Below are 15,439 nucleotides of genomic sequence, written 5' to 3' on the forward strand. Positions count from 1 at the left end.
TTCAAATATTTCAAACAACTTAAAAAACTTATAAGTTGAACTATCCTGTTCTTCTGTCCATCTCTCAACAATGAGCTTACCTATATTGATCACTAAATGTGGATCATTTGATACATTCTCACCTATTTTATTTAAACATAAACAATAACATAACCTATACATATTTACCTATATCTAAAGCATTGTTTTTAATAAATAAATCTATGCAAAAAGCAGTGATATTTTCTTCATAAAATTAAGAATTGAAATGTGTAAATGGCAATTAAAACAATTGCTTATAGTACAAATATACAAATTTAAAAACAGCATCCATGCACAAAAATATAGTGGATGAACAAAATTAGGACTAAAATTGGTTTGGTTTCAAACTTTTGGCCACACTGTCACCTAATTAAGTAGTCATAATTGCTATGCAAAAATATTAACCAGCAAACTTTTTAAAAAATCTCCTCACAGTAAAAACTGGACAATGAATAGTCAATGTAATAAAAATAAATAATTCACAAAACATTTGAATCAAAGTGTCAAGTAATGGAGAGATTTTGGCCTCTCAGTGACTGACACAAGGATAATTCTGTTATCAAGGGACACAACCAAGTCGTTTGTGTGAGAAATATCACACTGGTATAGGGGTTACTATTTTGTTAAACAAGAATCTTAAGCAGGTTATAATTTCAAGCTCATTTTAATTACAATAAAATTATTATTATTTAATCAGTAACGAAATAAAGAAAAAAGTATTTGAAAGGACATCACTGAAATCCACTACCTGTTATTTCAATGGGATTATTTTACATTCAGAAAAAGAATTTAAAACTAAAAACTGAATAACAAAAAAATGAAACTAAATATAAAAGCCTGCACATACTGAATATAAAATGTTCATAAGTTTCTTATTTTAATATATTCATATTAGAAATAGATCTAAAGTGGCAGAAAAAAAATCTGAATAATTAGTTCCAAATTAATTAAAGGAATGATTATTTTATCACAGACTTACCAAGATAAGTGTGGTTAATTACTATTTACACAATAAAATATACACAGTTCTGAACTAAATCTCCACTGTTACAGTCTTTAAGTGACTTGGCAGTAGTTGTAGGACAATATTTGGTGATTTTGTGAGATTTGCTAACTATTGAATTTGTATTACATGTTCATAGAAGGTGATCCCAATGATGAGCCAAACACACAAATCACATGATATTAACACTTTTAAGATGTCTTTCTAAATGTAATCTGCAATAAGTTGTGTTGGTCATTAAAACATACACAAACTAAATGGTAAAAAAAAAATAAAAACACAAAGTGGGAAAATTATTTAAGCCATTACTAAAATTAAAAAAAAAAAAAAGTTAAACTTAAAAACTAAAATAATTTTATCAATCAGCAATGCCATATTTACAAAATAGAAGCCATCAACTCATGGGCAACTAATAATTAAAAAAAAGCAATTTGTTTATTTACCCATTATATCATTTATTGTGACCTTATCCAATTTAGAGCTAATTTTTGTATACATACAATTTTTTTGTGACCTTATCCAGTTTAAAGCTAGTTTTTTTTTTACCCATCATATAATTTATTGTGACCTTATCCAATTTATAGCTAGTTTTTTTTACCCATCATATTATTTACTGTGACCGTATCCAATTTATAGCTAGAATTTTTTACACATCATCCAACAACTTATTGTTACCTCTATTAAGAGTTAAATTTTCTAAACTAAAGATTGAATTAGTTGTTGTGATAAACTAAAGATTGAATTAGTTGTTGTGAACTAGAGTTGGAACACGATCTTGTGACTAGAATAACTGACCCGCTTGGCTTTGATACTACCAGCCTTACAACTTTATTCATACAATAAACATCTTAGGAACCTAATAAATCTCCATTCAGCATTAGACTTCATGAAAAAAAAAAAAAAATCTATGAGACAACAGTATGATGCTAAAACATAAATACTTCATTGGTCAACATATATCATCAACTGTAGTGCAGTAGCTTAAAGATCAACTAGTTTGATTTGGGATTGTAAAAAAAAAATAATTCACTGTTAAACATTTCATGTACAAGTGAATTCACTTTCATTAAACAACCCAGGGTAAGTGAACAGCAGATAGTGATTCAGCCTGACACAACATATGAAAAATTGTAAAGAAAAAAACTCAAGTAAATACAAGACATTCATCTAATGCTGTGGTGAGAATCACCTCTTAATAAGGAAAACTAGATATTAGCAGTACAACTAGAGAAAACTTTGAATAACAAAGTATAGAGTACAACTGATACCAGCAGTGTCTGTATTGTGTGGTGCCACAGAGTAAACAGCTGTAGCAGGGACAATCAAAGTGGGCGTCAAGTAGTGATGGGAGATGGTAGTAAACAAAAGGGGAAGTCATTCAATAAAATCATATATCAAAGGGATGCAATTCATATAACTCTTCACCCAAAGGGATGTAACTAAAAAAAAAACAGTGATATAATAGAACAAAGTAAAAATGCGAAAATTGTGTACATGGATATGGAAGAATCACAGTTAACATGGGACTACTTGAAACAAAAATGTTACGCCCTACCCGTACGTTAACTCTAGCCAATCACTCAAGTTACGTAACACTCAACCTTATGTGATGAATTCTAGCCAATCACTCAAGTTACGTAACACTCAACCTTATGTGATGAATTCTAGCCAATCACTCAAGTTACGTAACACTCAACCTTATGTGATGAATTCTAGCCAATCACTCAAGTTACATCATTGTATGACAGCAACACTCAACCTTGTGTGATGAAAAAAATTATGTTTTAGACTAAACAAATCATACAATCTGTACAAATTTCAACCTTTTAAAAAATCCTCAGCTACTGCTGATATAAATTTTAAAAATAAAAATCAAAGTTGATATGTTATCTAAAATCTAGAGAAATCTGCAACAATGGTCCACAAAAAATCCAGAGGGCGTGGCAAGAAATGTGTAAAGCGTTAAGTTTTAAGGGTTAATAGGGGTTATTTTTAAAAATGATTCGTAGACATATGAAAGGTATGTCCATTCAATTCAATACCAAGTTTAAGTAAATAGTAAAAAATATTGAAACTGTAGGTTCAATACAGTGATTTTAAGTTTTAAGTAAAGAAAATATTTGACACTTAGATAAAGCTATAAATAACTTTAGAAATATGTAAAAATTGAGAGAAAGAGGCCACTGACAGCCTTACATTCTTGCAAAAATGTAAATAAAATATCTGGCGCACATGGACCATAAATATTCTAGACAAACTGTGTAAACTATGTACAAAATTTTCACATACCCTTGGAAGTTATGGCACATATATGTATGGAAAAAGCAATGTGGAACCTATTTAAACTAATAACATTCTGATTAGACTAAAAAAGCAAAATATTTCTGTAACAAAAGCCATATTTAACCTAGTCAAATATGGAGCTGATGAACCGGGCAACATGTAGTGACTAGGAGAGAAACAATTCATATACAACACAAGCTACACCTAGTTCAAGAAAAAAACCAAGCCTAGCTTCCTACAAGACCAGAACAAGACAAAAAGTTATTCACTTTTATGGTCTAAATGATTTTTTTAAAACATTAAATGATATCCAATGACGGAGGATGAAAATGAGAAGAAAAACTAATTTTTTTAAAACAACTTGTGCGTTGACATTTTTCTCCTCATAAATGAAATTTAAATAATCATTTACCAAGCCAATTCAAAAGAACAAATAATAAATTAATGCCAAACTAAAACCATGAAAGCCAACTGTAAGAATTAAAAATAGGACAAAATCTAACCATCCAGGATTTATACAACTAATATCACACTATAGCAAGCAAAAATTGGGTTAAGGGCATGGGCGGGTGTACTTTTCGTCATAAATCCACTAAATCATCGATTTCCCACTTTTACTTGATCTATACAGAATAACCATCGTTGAATCTAAAAATGACATTGTTATGACCCTAAAATTAGTATTTAATTATGAAAAACCGGGTTCAATGTAGTGTGTACAGGGTCTTTTGTTTAATTTTTTAGTAAAAATAGCAATTTTTCGACCTAGAAAAGTACTATTAGGCTTCGCGGAAACCTAATGTGTTTCATATCAATGGAAAGGCCGTGACCTCCTTTCTTTATTTGTTCTAAAATTAAATGACCAATCAAAATACCTATTTTAATGTGATTATTTTTCTACGTCATAAAGTTGTTTATTTTACTCAGTCGGGTTTTTCCGGTATGCAAATTTTTTACCTCAATTTTTTCATTGGCATACGGCGGCGGAAGCTAGTTAGCGATTGGTCGTTTCGCTTCGTAAGTAAACATTCCCTTAGTTTCAGCGCGTTGCTAAGTTTGATCTAGTTTTGTTTCTCTAAGCTTCTGTAAAATACTTACATTAGTTTAACATATAATTATTTCAATTAAATATACTATTAACAGTTTAGATTAGTTTGTGTGAATTATCATAAGCAGTGAGGCGATTTAATTTGTTTCTCTTTCGATAATGCGTAGAACAAAACACTCGCTAAAAATAGATACACTACACACATCTAACTAATTTACTAAAGCTAGGGCACGTCCGAATGCAACTGATTGCAGCTACCTCCACTCAATCTAGCACTATTCAGACAAGCACTGGTGCAGATGTAATATGCACATTTACTAAGAAACTGCGGCAATGTAAGACACAGTTTTTACAGACAGAAGAAAGCACTGTTACATCTCGTACTGGTAGTACTAATTGTAAACCACAGCCATGCAGAATTATTGTCGACTGTGATTTGCTTCTTGATGTTATCAATACATGTGATGTAGTGGCTACTATTGATGAAAAAAGTGTAAAGGGTTTGCTTCAAGCATGGTGTGGCAGTAATAAAAATGTTGTAAACCGTAAGTATACAACTGCAAAAGAATCCAGAACAAGGCCTTTCACAATAAACAAAGACATCGTCTTATCATAATTGGCTTTAGACATGAGACCATGCAAAATATACTTCTGTTTCTGTGATAGCATAATTCAATTTTGGGCCCAGGCATGTTATGGCATTGCTGTCAAAAGAAGGAAACCATAGTCGAAGACTCAGTGAAGGACGCGAAAAAAGACGCCATGACAACAGCTTTACTACAACTCTAGGTAAAACAAAGAGCGCCAGAAAAAAATAAAACTAACAGCCGAACAAGCTCAGAAGGAATATATTCAGCAGCACCAAACTTCAGGCTATAAATGTGGTCGATTTTAGTGACATACAGCGATAAATTTTCATTTTTTGCAACTTTTTGTTAGTTTTTTGCGTTTTTCTCAGTTTGATGTTTTTTTGTACAATTGTTGAAATAACTTTGTTAATAATTATCAGAACTGAACTAAATTTGCTCCAGTTACTCTTTATATATGTTCAAATAAAACTGATAGAACACTTTTGGAATTTTTGTAAAAAAAAATTTTTTGTTGTTGAAATAGTGAAAAAATTGGACGAAATAATGAAATTTTTACAGTGATGTTTGAAAAAAAAAAGTAAAAAAAAAACTATTTTCTTTTTTGAAAATGTAATCTATCAGAAGTCTTAAACACATGTGTCTGCAGACTATATTAAGTTTTCATGAAATTTGTACAAACCATTTTTGAGTTATTTCCATTTAAAAATCGTCAATAAAATCCAATATGGCCGCCGTCACCATGGCAACGCAAGATTTAAAAAATTAAAACAAATATTTTTATGCTTAACTCTTTGAGTTATAACTATTAACCAAGTATTACATCTTTAGACTCGGAAATAAGAAAGTTGGTACTCATCACCCGCCCATGCCCTTAACAGAAGACAAGAAAATGGAAGCATTACACAAATAGATTTCAAAAATATGCACTATAATTATAAACAGTTTATATTTGCACATCGTCTTATGAATGTTCACAAACTTTGTGTATATGTATACAAATTGTTAAAGAAGAATCTATTATATAAATAAAATTTAAAACATACTGAAAAATGTAGCTGTTATTCATGTGTATATGTATACAAATTGTTAAAGAAGAATCTATTATATAAATAAAATTTAAAACATACTGAAAAATGTAGCTGTTATTCATGTGTGCTGTAACTCTAAAATGTGTATGATAAAAATAAGAAAGAAAAATTGATAATGATAAACCAAATGTTTTAAAATTCTGTGCTAATTGGCCCCATAGTAAAATGATCAAACTAAATATAATTCTATACCAAAAGCATACAAAGAGAGATGATTATATGGATAATGGGAATCTAAAAACTAACGGTATAGCATGTGATAGCCCATTTTTTAAAATATGTATTTCAGATGAATAACAAAGTTCTGTATATCATTATTTATAGAATAAAATTCTTCAAATAAAATACAAATACTTCTTTTTCATTTGCCTGTTAAAAAAACAATATCCCTCAAAGCCTTAAGTAAATATCAAAGTAAGTACAAAATACCAAAAACATATTGCTACTGCCTTTGATTCTCTTTATAAAAAAAAACATCTGTCTCTGTAATTTGAAAGTTGGTAAAAAAAAGATAAAATGTCATACCATCTACAGCTGGAAAAACAAAGTATGTAAAAGGATTGTGTTCAAGTATTTCACTTATTCCAACAAGGCCCAAAACATTTTGCTGATAATATCAAGCACTGGTAAAACTTGCTGAGGCTACTTGTCATTCTTGCTACAGTTTGAGCTTTTTTGGGGATCTCGGTGGAGGCTCTTGAGCAAAACATTCACCTGAAGCAACAAGTTGTACAAACAATAAAAACTAGACAGTTTTAGGTGCAAGTACCTGAACCAAAACAGTTGAACTAACTTTAAAAATTAAACACTGCTTCTAATAGAAAGATCCCACTTTTTAAAAATCCAGACAGTTTGAGATTAAAAATTAATTTATGCTCACAACTGAACATATATCTAATTCAATTATTTGTTTGAACTGTCTACTCTATCAAAGTTTCATAGTTACAACTATTTTCTGCTTTAAGTATCAGACAAAAGCAACCGACCACAGTACTTACAGTACTTTTCAACAAAGTAAATTATGACAGCTGGAGTAAAAGAATGTGCATACTTACCTCTTCTAAAAGATGAATGTTGGCCTCTAAAACACTGTGTAGCTGTCGCACAACTGATGCATGGCTTTCTGTTTGTAGCCAATACAAGTTGCTCATAGCTCGGTCTCTATAACAATCAAATGGTTTACATTGAAAAGACAGTCCAGGTTTCAGAAGAAATTTATAATCACAGCTCTTAAATAATTTTACTCTAAAATTGCTCTAAGTATTACATTTTTTTCACTAATTAGAATAAAGCAAATTCAAGTCATCTAGTAAATGTAGAGGTAAATGGCAAAAATGGTGATTGTAAATTTACCTGAAATTGACGGAAGAGTGAGGGGACCAGACATTTTTGATCTCCAGTTTACTCTGCAGCAGTAGAATTTTGTAAGTTAGTCCCATGGCTGACAACAGAAGGAAAAACACCCTGGGAAGAAGAAACAATGACACTATATATGACCCAGTATGTAGGTACTACAGTAGGAAATAACACTTGGAAGGCAAATTATAAACAGAAAATATGGTCAAATTCGTAGATTTAATAAAACAATATTATCATGATGACATTTTAAAAATGCATGCTATGTAAATTTAAGAGTAAAAACAACTAGCTCATTTTCTACGGCCTTGCACCACAGCATGTTTTCTTAACTTGTATAAAATAAGGTTTTATTAAAACTGCATGAACAATTTAAGTAAAATCTACAAGTAAATCTTACAGTATGGTACAAATCCCAAGCAACATGCTGGTACGAGGTATTCTGAAATCAATTGATTGAAACTTTATCTTTAGAAATACCAAAATAATAGTTTTAAATCAATAATATATGCTCCTTAGAGCAGCCACAAATATTGAAGGTTCTAATTATAATTAAAAAAAATTTTAAATTTACTTTTTATACATCCATCAACTTACTTTTGAAGTTTTAGAGAGAAAGAAAAAAAAGTATTGACTGCGCTACTGCAGTTCAAACCTGCAAAAAAAGTGACAATACTAGTAGTACAACAAATTATCTATAGCGGAATGGAACAATCAGCTATAAAACATTTAATGTATGGTATAAAAATATCTGAGCCAGTCATGGCGGAGTATGAAAGTCTAAGAGTGTGACACCTACAGGGCTGAATTCCTGGCTGTCTGCCCAGCAAAGGTGAATCTGTGTGTTTGATGACGTCAACATCAATCCTGCGATGGGCGGAGAGCACGCGGTCAAGCTGACCTCCAGCATCAACATCATCCTCTGTTGTGTCACTTTCTGAGCTGTCAGCACTGTTGGAGTGGCTCAACACACCCACACCAACATTGAGACCAAGCCCCACATCACCTAGAGCCTAGAACACAGCATGTGAGCATTACAATGTGCAACAGTACGGTAATAAATTGCATCTATGTGCAAACTAAATAATATATGCTTCAATAAAACATACTGTTAATAAAAATTCAAATCCATCATTTGATTTTAACTACAGGACCTTAGTCACCTAGAACAGAAAGATTGTACAAAATGTAATGGACAAAATGTCTTCAAAAGCATACCCAACGCTTTCTATTATATTGTTAAGCTTATTAAAATTATAACAAAAGCGGATTGGTTAAAAGTTAATTTTTACAACAATGAGGACAAAGAGCTATCAAATTTAATGTTGAATTGCCCTGTCTTTAAAATGAAGGTTTGAAAAGTTCAGCCCAAACAAATTATCTGCTGATGATATTACTTTTGAAGTAGTCACAATACTAGCACACAACAACAAAAAGAGTTTACTAAAGCACCTTTTAAAACAATGAACACTCTTCTTACATTACACACTAGCTTAGAAATAGTAGTTTAACCAAACTAGCTGATCATATACATTTTATTGGTGCTGCTGTACCAGATCAAGACTGTCCTTAACTAATGCAACTAACAGCACAGAGCAGGTTATGTTTATTAATAAATTCTTCCAATGCCTTTCCTGAAATATTTTAGACTATTTTTCAAGTGAAGTTATAAAAATATTTACACATAATGTGTTTTACAAACCAACATAATGGTTCAGATTTGGTTACTGCAAGCAGTTCTGCAATGATCCTTTTCTTACTAGTATCTTTTCTGAGCAAAATGCTAAAAGAACTTTTATTCAAGACACCCTTCATGAAGAAAAACAACTGAAAATTTAAGCTCTTATCACATCATGATGGTAAAAAGGAATTTTATAAGCTATTTGGGAAACATTACTGAAGAAATCAAGAAAACACCTCCCAACATGGTGAGTGGTGGCATAAGATGACCTGAAGGCTGGGACATTGTTGCAGGGATATTGTGTTAATGATTCAAGGAAATTTGATCCAGGAAAGCTGGACCCACTTACCATGTCCTGATTTATCTTCCACAGTGTGACCAGTTTTTTGTAGGTTGAATCTCTTGATATAAAAGATCCAAAAACATACTGAGAAAATTAAATTCTTGTTAGGGCAGAAATCAAATCAAATTGACCAACAATGCCTTTCCCACAGCTAAATCATGCCCCAAGTTGTAGTTTTTTAAGAAAATGGTTTTTGTGAAAACAGAGAGACACTTTGTGAACATTAATGCCATTGTTAGTGAAAAACATAGATGCACAAACAATCTGAAGCAAAAGCAGTGAAACAAAACATTTTTCTAGCTTTTACTTTTGGATTCAACAGTTTAGTAGCATACACAAAACAACATATATTTAATACACTTTAAAATTAACAATACATGTTAAGTGTTAAGTTATTTCCTGACATATAATAAAGATGAACTTTCAGATATTCAACAACATAAAAATGTTAAGGTGTGATTGATTAAACTTTTCTATTTACATTTTACTCATGCATTAATACTGGTAAATCAATATTTTAAAATGTAAATTGTTTATCCTGAAGTTTTCATATGACTAAGAAATTGTATTAGAATAAGGTTTTATTTACTATCTGCAAGTATAACCATATGAGATACAAGTGATGAAAGTATTTCTTTACCTTGTGATCAGCTATCTGAATGCCAATAGCATTTGGTATAATCAGTGCCAACTTCTCCCTGGTTATACTGATGATCTTGTCAAATGGAATCTCAATCTGTTCGTGTTTTTAAAAGTTTTGTTTTGAATACTGGCATATATGAAATTAATTGAACAAAACTGAATCAAGATGTAGAAAGTTGATGTGCATATTGCATTAATTGAACACATTAAATTTTTGTATTGTGGTCTGAATTTAGTGTCAATGTCAGATCCAGTAGTTGTGTGTAGCCAATCAGTTGGTTTCAGACTATGAACATTTATATTTTGAAATGGTGCTCTTCAATTTATTAATGTCTAACTAAAATTTCTACCAAAACTTTTACATCTTAATTAACGTGTCTCATTGAGTGTAAGTCACGATAAATAAATTTATAAAACAAACGTAGTGTTAATTGAATATTCATCTTTCAATGTTACATTCTGCCTGCAACTGATCTTTGTACTTGTGAACAGTACAATTGGGCAAAAGGGAACTCTGCCAAAAAGTTGATATGAACTTAAGTGAAAGAGATTGACATGAAGGAAGAGAATTTAAAAACGGGTTGAATAAATTTTAGATTATTTTCTTTTAAAGATGTTAATATTATGAACTGTATACAGTTGATACAGAAAAATAGAACAAAATGAATTCTTATAGATTACCTACACAAATTATACTTATGTCACAAATCAAACAAGGTTTGGTTTGTCAATTTTTAAATATGATTATGCTTGACTAAAAAGTAAGTATCAAACTTACACATCGCCCTTTGGCTTTGATCTTAGAGTAAAAACACAGCCACTTGTGCGACACATACATCTGACCGTGGAGAAGTATATCTCCTTTAAAGGCACATGAGAAGGCTGTGGGACAGAGAAAATAGAGTTAATGCTGTCATTTAAATTTTAGTTATACTTCATAAACAGCATATAGATAAAGTATAAGGGGGCCCAGGTCTCCTAGACAAATCTCTATTACTGTAAGGTATCAGTTCCACAAAAAAACTTACACATGAATATATATTTATTATTGTTGGTAAAAAACAACTTTCACCAACGTATTGTGTAACACAGGTCACAGCAAACAGAATGTGTACTAACAGGTGAATATACAAAGGGTCTTAAAAAAGATAGAAATTGAAGAGTACAAGCTTACATTCAATTGGATATTCATCAACTGGTGCAGACTTGAACAATTTGTGAAATCTAATGGTCCTTGACTTGCTTATGTTGACAGGTAATTCCTACAAACACAAAAAAAGTGAAAAATTAAGGTAAGTGTTGGATGGTGTAATTATTTCTAGCTGAAAGGGTAGTCTAGCAGTTAGGTAGTAAACACTGCTGATTGGGGCAGAATGGCAAATGTTAGGGGAGTTAGGTATCTGCCACAACTCCTAGTACTAGAGATGAAGCTAATAACTTTAACCAAATCTTTAAGGTGGTCAGAATGTTAGGAAGGAAGAGTACCATGTTTTAGCTACATTTCACCCATGTTCACCAATATGGAAGGGAGCCTACCCTTGTTCAACACTTTAATATGATTAGAATGGTTGTAGAGTAATCAGGTGAATTGCTAGCTTTGTGGACACACTACTTACAGAGACATCAGGAACTTTTTTCACTGGACTTTTTGAGCTTGGACTGTTCAAAAAATATGTTTAAAATTACATTAGATCAATTGAAAACAACAAAAAATGTACAATCTGAAAAAAGGTGTTTTAAAATTAATTTGTCAATAATAAAATAACTACAGGAAATATTTTAGATAAAAATAAAAAAAGATGATGATCTTCAACTGTTATAACAAAATGTAGTGCACCTTTACTCTAGGCGGATTATAAAATTAAATATCAAATACACAGTAGAATTTAGCATTGAAAATAATTCAAACATAGAATCTTTTGAAATAACTTAAAAATGATTAGATGAACCAAGTGGATCCTAAAAATAGAAAAGAAGTGTATACCAATCTGTGGTGATAGGTGATGAAAGTTTGGTAAACATTTTACATAAATAAATTAAAGTAATATTTAAAATGAATTGAAGTAAGTGACTACTTAACATTGTTCAACAAATTAGAATCATTAACAAAAACATGCTAATAAAAAATATTTACATCTTTTTCTCTAATATTTAAAAAAAGTATAAAAGCTACAATGGCATAACATTTCAAAGCTTAAAGCAAATGAAGTAACAGATTGTACATGTATATTTTAGGCCCTTGCTACACAAGTAAACATATGACTTTTCTTTTTGAAATAATTTGTCCATAACTCAAGATAGTTAAATTACATTCCTCTACAAAAGTCACAAAAAGGTGGTTCTGAAAAAACACCACTGAACATTTTTACAAATTACTAAATTTGTAGTTGACATTTTTTTTTCTAAACTAAAATGAAACTATCTACAGCATGGCCTTTTAATATTAACACTTAGCAGGACCTAACTAGACAGATGAGCATCCAGACAAACATGATTCATACAACAGGCCTGGCTACAGCAGATTATTAACTGAAATTATAAAGATTCTCTACACCTAAATGCTACATGTCATAACACCAGCAGTTTTTTCACACTTTGGTATGTATTACAGTAATCAACAAAGTAAGGTCTAGCAGTATTCATGTCCATGATGGATTTTTCAAGCCAAAAGTCCCTAAACAGATATTTTTGTTCACAAACTACCTGATATCTTGTTTTAATTGCCTTTTTTCAAGTGTAAACAGATGTAAAAAAAAAATATAGGCAATACTAAGCTAGCAATTAAAATTAATACACACAAAAAAACAGTGCAGTTTGGCAAAAGTTTAAAATCAATAAAAGGAAACATTGCAATGTTGATACTTTATAAAGGTAAAAATGTGAAAAGTCTTAAAAATTAATGAAACATCTAGGGTTTAAAAACCATGTATTAACATAATAATGTACTGATCAAATCTTCAAAAAGTTCAACAGCCTTTATAATAAAGATAAAATCTGATACTGTATTAAATAAGTTTTTTGTTTAAATCAAATAGGTAATGATATATAGGTTAAAATCAATTTAATTAATTAAAAACTGCTTAAAGTGATTATTTGTATATACATTAAATACTAAAACACTGAGCTGAAAAGCAGTGCTCATCTGAGAAATAAAGAGCAAAAAGGAATTTAATAAAACAAAAATTATAAAATAGATAAATATATCTTGGAGCATAAAAATCTTGCCAGTGCTGTAGAAATAAACTTCATGAGAATCATCAAATTCAAGATGCTTAAACTGCACTGTCAGGTATTAAATTACTGATTTATTGATTATCAAAAGTCTAATCAAAGAAGTTTTGCTATAAAGCTCCACTGAATAATCTATAGAAACTTTCAATCTTTTACAAAGAGCTGCTGGATAATGACCATGCATTTTTCCACAAAGCTGTACCAGCTATACGAGAAATTAAACTATTCTTCAATACTCCAAAATGGATTCAAAATAATGTCCACAATAGAATTGAAATAAAAAGAAGTGAACATCCTTTATGGTTTTAAAAAATTACCCAATATTTCGAGGTGGGTTTTCTGGTGGGTATGTGGTCATGTTATAAACAACAGGCTTCTTTTTCAAAAAATGCCCATGTCTGAAAATACAAGCAACACATTAATTTGTCTATACACGCTGATAGATTCTAATAGATTTATCCAGGGACATGGAGAGAACCACCAAACTAAAACCTGAAAAGGACAATATTCATCAAGTCAGTTATAAATACAGTTATAATAAAAGTGGGTGATTATTAACTTACCTTCCATCAGACTTGTTGTCAGTGTTTAATGATGAACCATATTCTGAGGATGCTCTTTGACCTGAAAAATATTAATTTCTCAGTTTCAATTGACACTATTATCAGAAGGACATCAGTAGAGTACATCTACATGAAACAAAATAGCATCATTTGCCCATAGTGAACACTGGAGCATTCTTTAGAGTTAAGCCATTGTATCTAACTCAAAACATGAGTTTATATAGATGTGAAGTCTAGGACAAGCATACCACCCCACTAACCAAGACCAAACTGTAGGCATGATTTTATAATGCCCGATGACATGTGGATATTTTCAAAATTAATATATCAAAGTTTATGATTCTTTTTTTAAAGAGGAACAGAAATAGTTAACAGTAGGCTTATGTAGTAATAAACAATGTAATATTTTTCAAATTTGGTGTTAAGTATAATTTTACAGATATTTTTTATCAAGGATGTTAAAACTGTTCCTTTTATTTAAAGTAAAAATACCTGGGATAAGTGTACCATCAGCACCAGATGTACCAAGATCATCCATAAAAGTGTCATTTGTAATGGTTCCAACAGCTGTACCCAACACTTCCATCCGGTAACTTCTACAGAGGCAATTTACAGTTTATTATTAACGTTTATTATTATTAAGCTCTGGCTCTCCAGTAAAAACAACTGTTTTTCAAAAATAAGGGCTATTGGTCAAATTAATCACTCTCTCAACTCTTTGATATTAGTCACAAATGTTTTCATTATTTACAACGGGGAGACTCAGACATGCCCAAGTTAATTGAAAATAAATCTACTACTTACCCCACTAAAGATACTTTGCTACAGTTTTGTAGTTTAAGCCAGGAGATGCTGTTTCAGGTTTCTTGACATCTATAAAAAAAAAATAAAACATTTAGATCTAGGGCCTAAATGTAAATATTGTCACATATTGGACAGCTACACTAGTCTATACATTAGCCTAGCTAGTGGGTTAGTTGACTGGGCCGAATGGCACTAGACTAGATGTAGACTTGAGACTTAACAGAACAGAGATCTGTTACTCTGAGACAGCTGATGTGGGGAAATCTTGATCGCTTGATCTGTCTAGAATCGAGATTAAGGTAAAAATAACTTTTTAAAAAGCATACCAATTTTACAGGTTTATTACAAAGCTTTCCAAATAAATGTGTGTATACACCCATATTTAGATCCTAATTAGTGCGCTTCAAATGTTGTTTTGCAAATATTTCTTTGCAAATTTGTATACAAACAAAGCTGGAAACCAATGATGTACGTCTCCATCGGTCAGTTTATTTTGGTATACATCAAAACGAGGCAACTTCCTTATTTCATTTGACTCTCCGGTGTAATATCAATTTGTGATGCCTCAAAAAGATGCTGGATGTAGATGTAAATTGATATGTCAGATTGTAAAAGTATTTTGTAAAAATATTATTTATAGCTTACAGAATAGTTTTGTATTATTAATACAACAATGATTATATATATTATTACATTTTAGTAGCATTTCTATAAAATGAATATATAATTTATTATAATTTTTAGGTATAATAAATAATTTGACCGCTTTAAGGCTCGGTGCACGAC

At 30.8% G+C, this 15,439-nt stretch overlaps 1 protein-coding gene across 2 annotated transcripts; it reads right to left on the reverse strand.

The window, feature by feature from the left end:
• Nucleotides 1–6,025: 6,025 nt before the first annotated feature.
• On the reverse strand, nucleotides 6,026–15,148 carry LOC131940657 (GRAM domain-containing protein 2B). 2 transcript variants are annotated; one of them, XM_059299374.1, is made up of 16 exons: nucleotides 14,980–15,148; nucleotides 14,654–14,722; nucleotides 14,342–14,445; nucleotides 13,850–13,910; nucleotides 13,604–13,684; nucleotides 11,672–11,714; nucleotides 11,230–11,317; nucleotides 10,834–10,937; nucleotides 10,054–10,149; nucleotides 9,420–9,497; nucleotides 8,189–8,402; nucleotides 7,987–8,044; nucleotides 7,790–7,831; nucleotides 7,387–7,497; nucleotides 7,089–7,194; nucleotides 6,026–6,747 (listed from the first exon to the last, which is right to left on the reverse strand). In XM_059299374.1, the coding sequence occupies exons 3-16, from the start codon at nucleotides 14,433–14,435 to the stop codon at nucleotides 6,676–6,678; spliced, it is 1,248 nt and encodes a 415-aa protein (XP_059155357.1). In that variant the 5' UTR covers nucleotides 14,436–14,445; nucleotides 14,654–14,722; nucleotides 14,980–15,148; the 3' UTR covers nucleotides 6,026–6,675. The 2 variants fall into 2 exon arrangements, with proteins under 2 accessions (XP_059155357.1, XP_059155358.1); XM_059299375.1 differs by lacking the exon at nucleotides 13,604–13,684.
• Nucleotides 15,149–15,439: the final 291 nt, after the last annotated feature.

This window comes from Physella acuta, unplaced genomic scaffold (assembly GCF_028476545.2).
Source record: "Physella acuta isolate Inbredline_101_S28 unplaced genomic scaffold, ASM2847654v3 ptg000325l, whole genome shotgun sequence".
Classification (NCBI taxonomy): Eukaryota; Metazoa; Mollusca; class Gastropoda; family Physidae; genus Physella; species Physella acuta.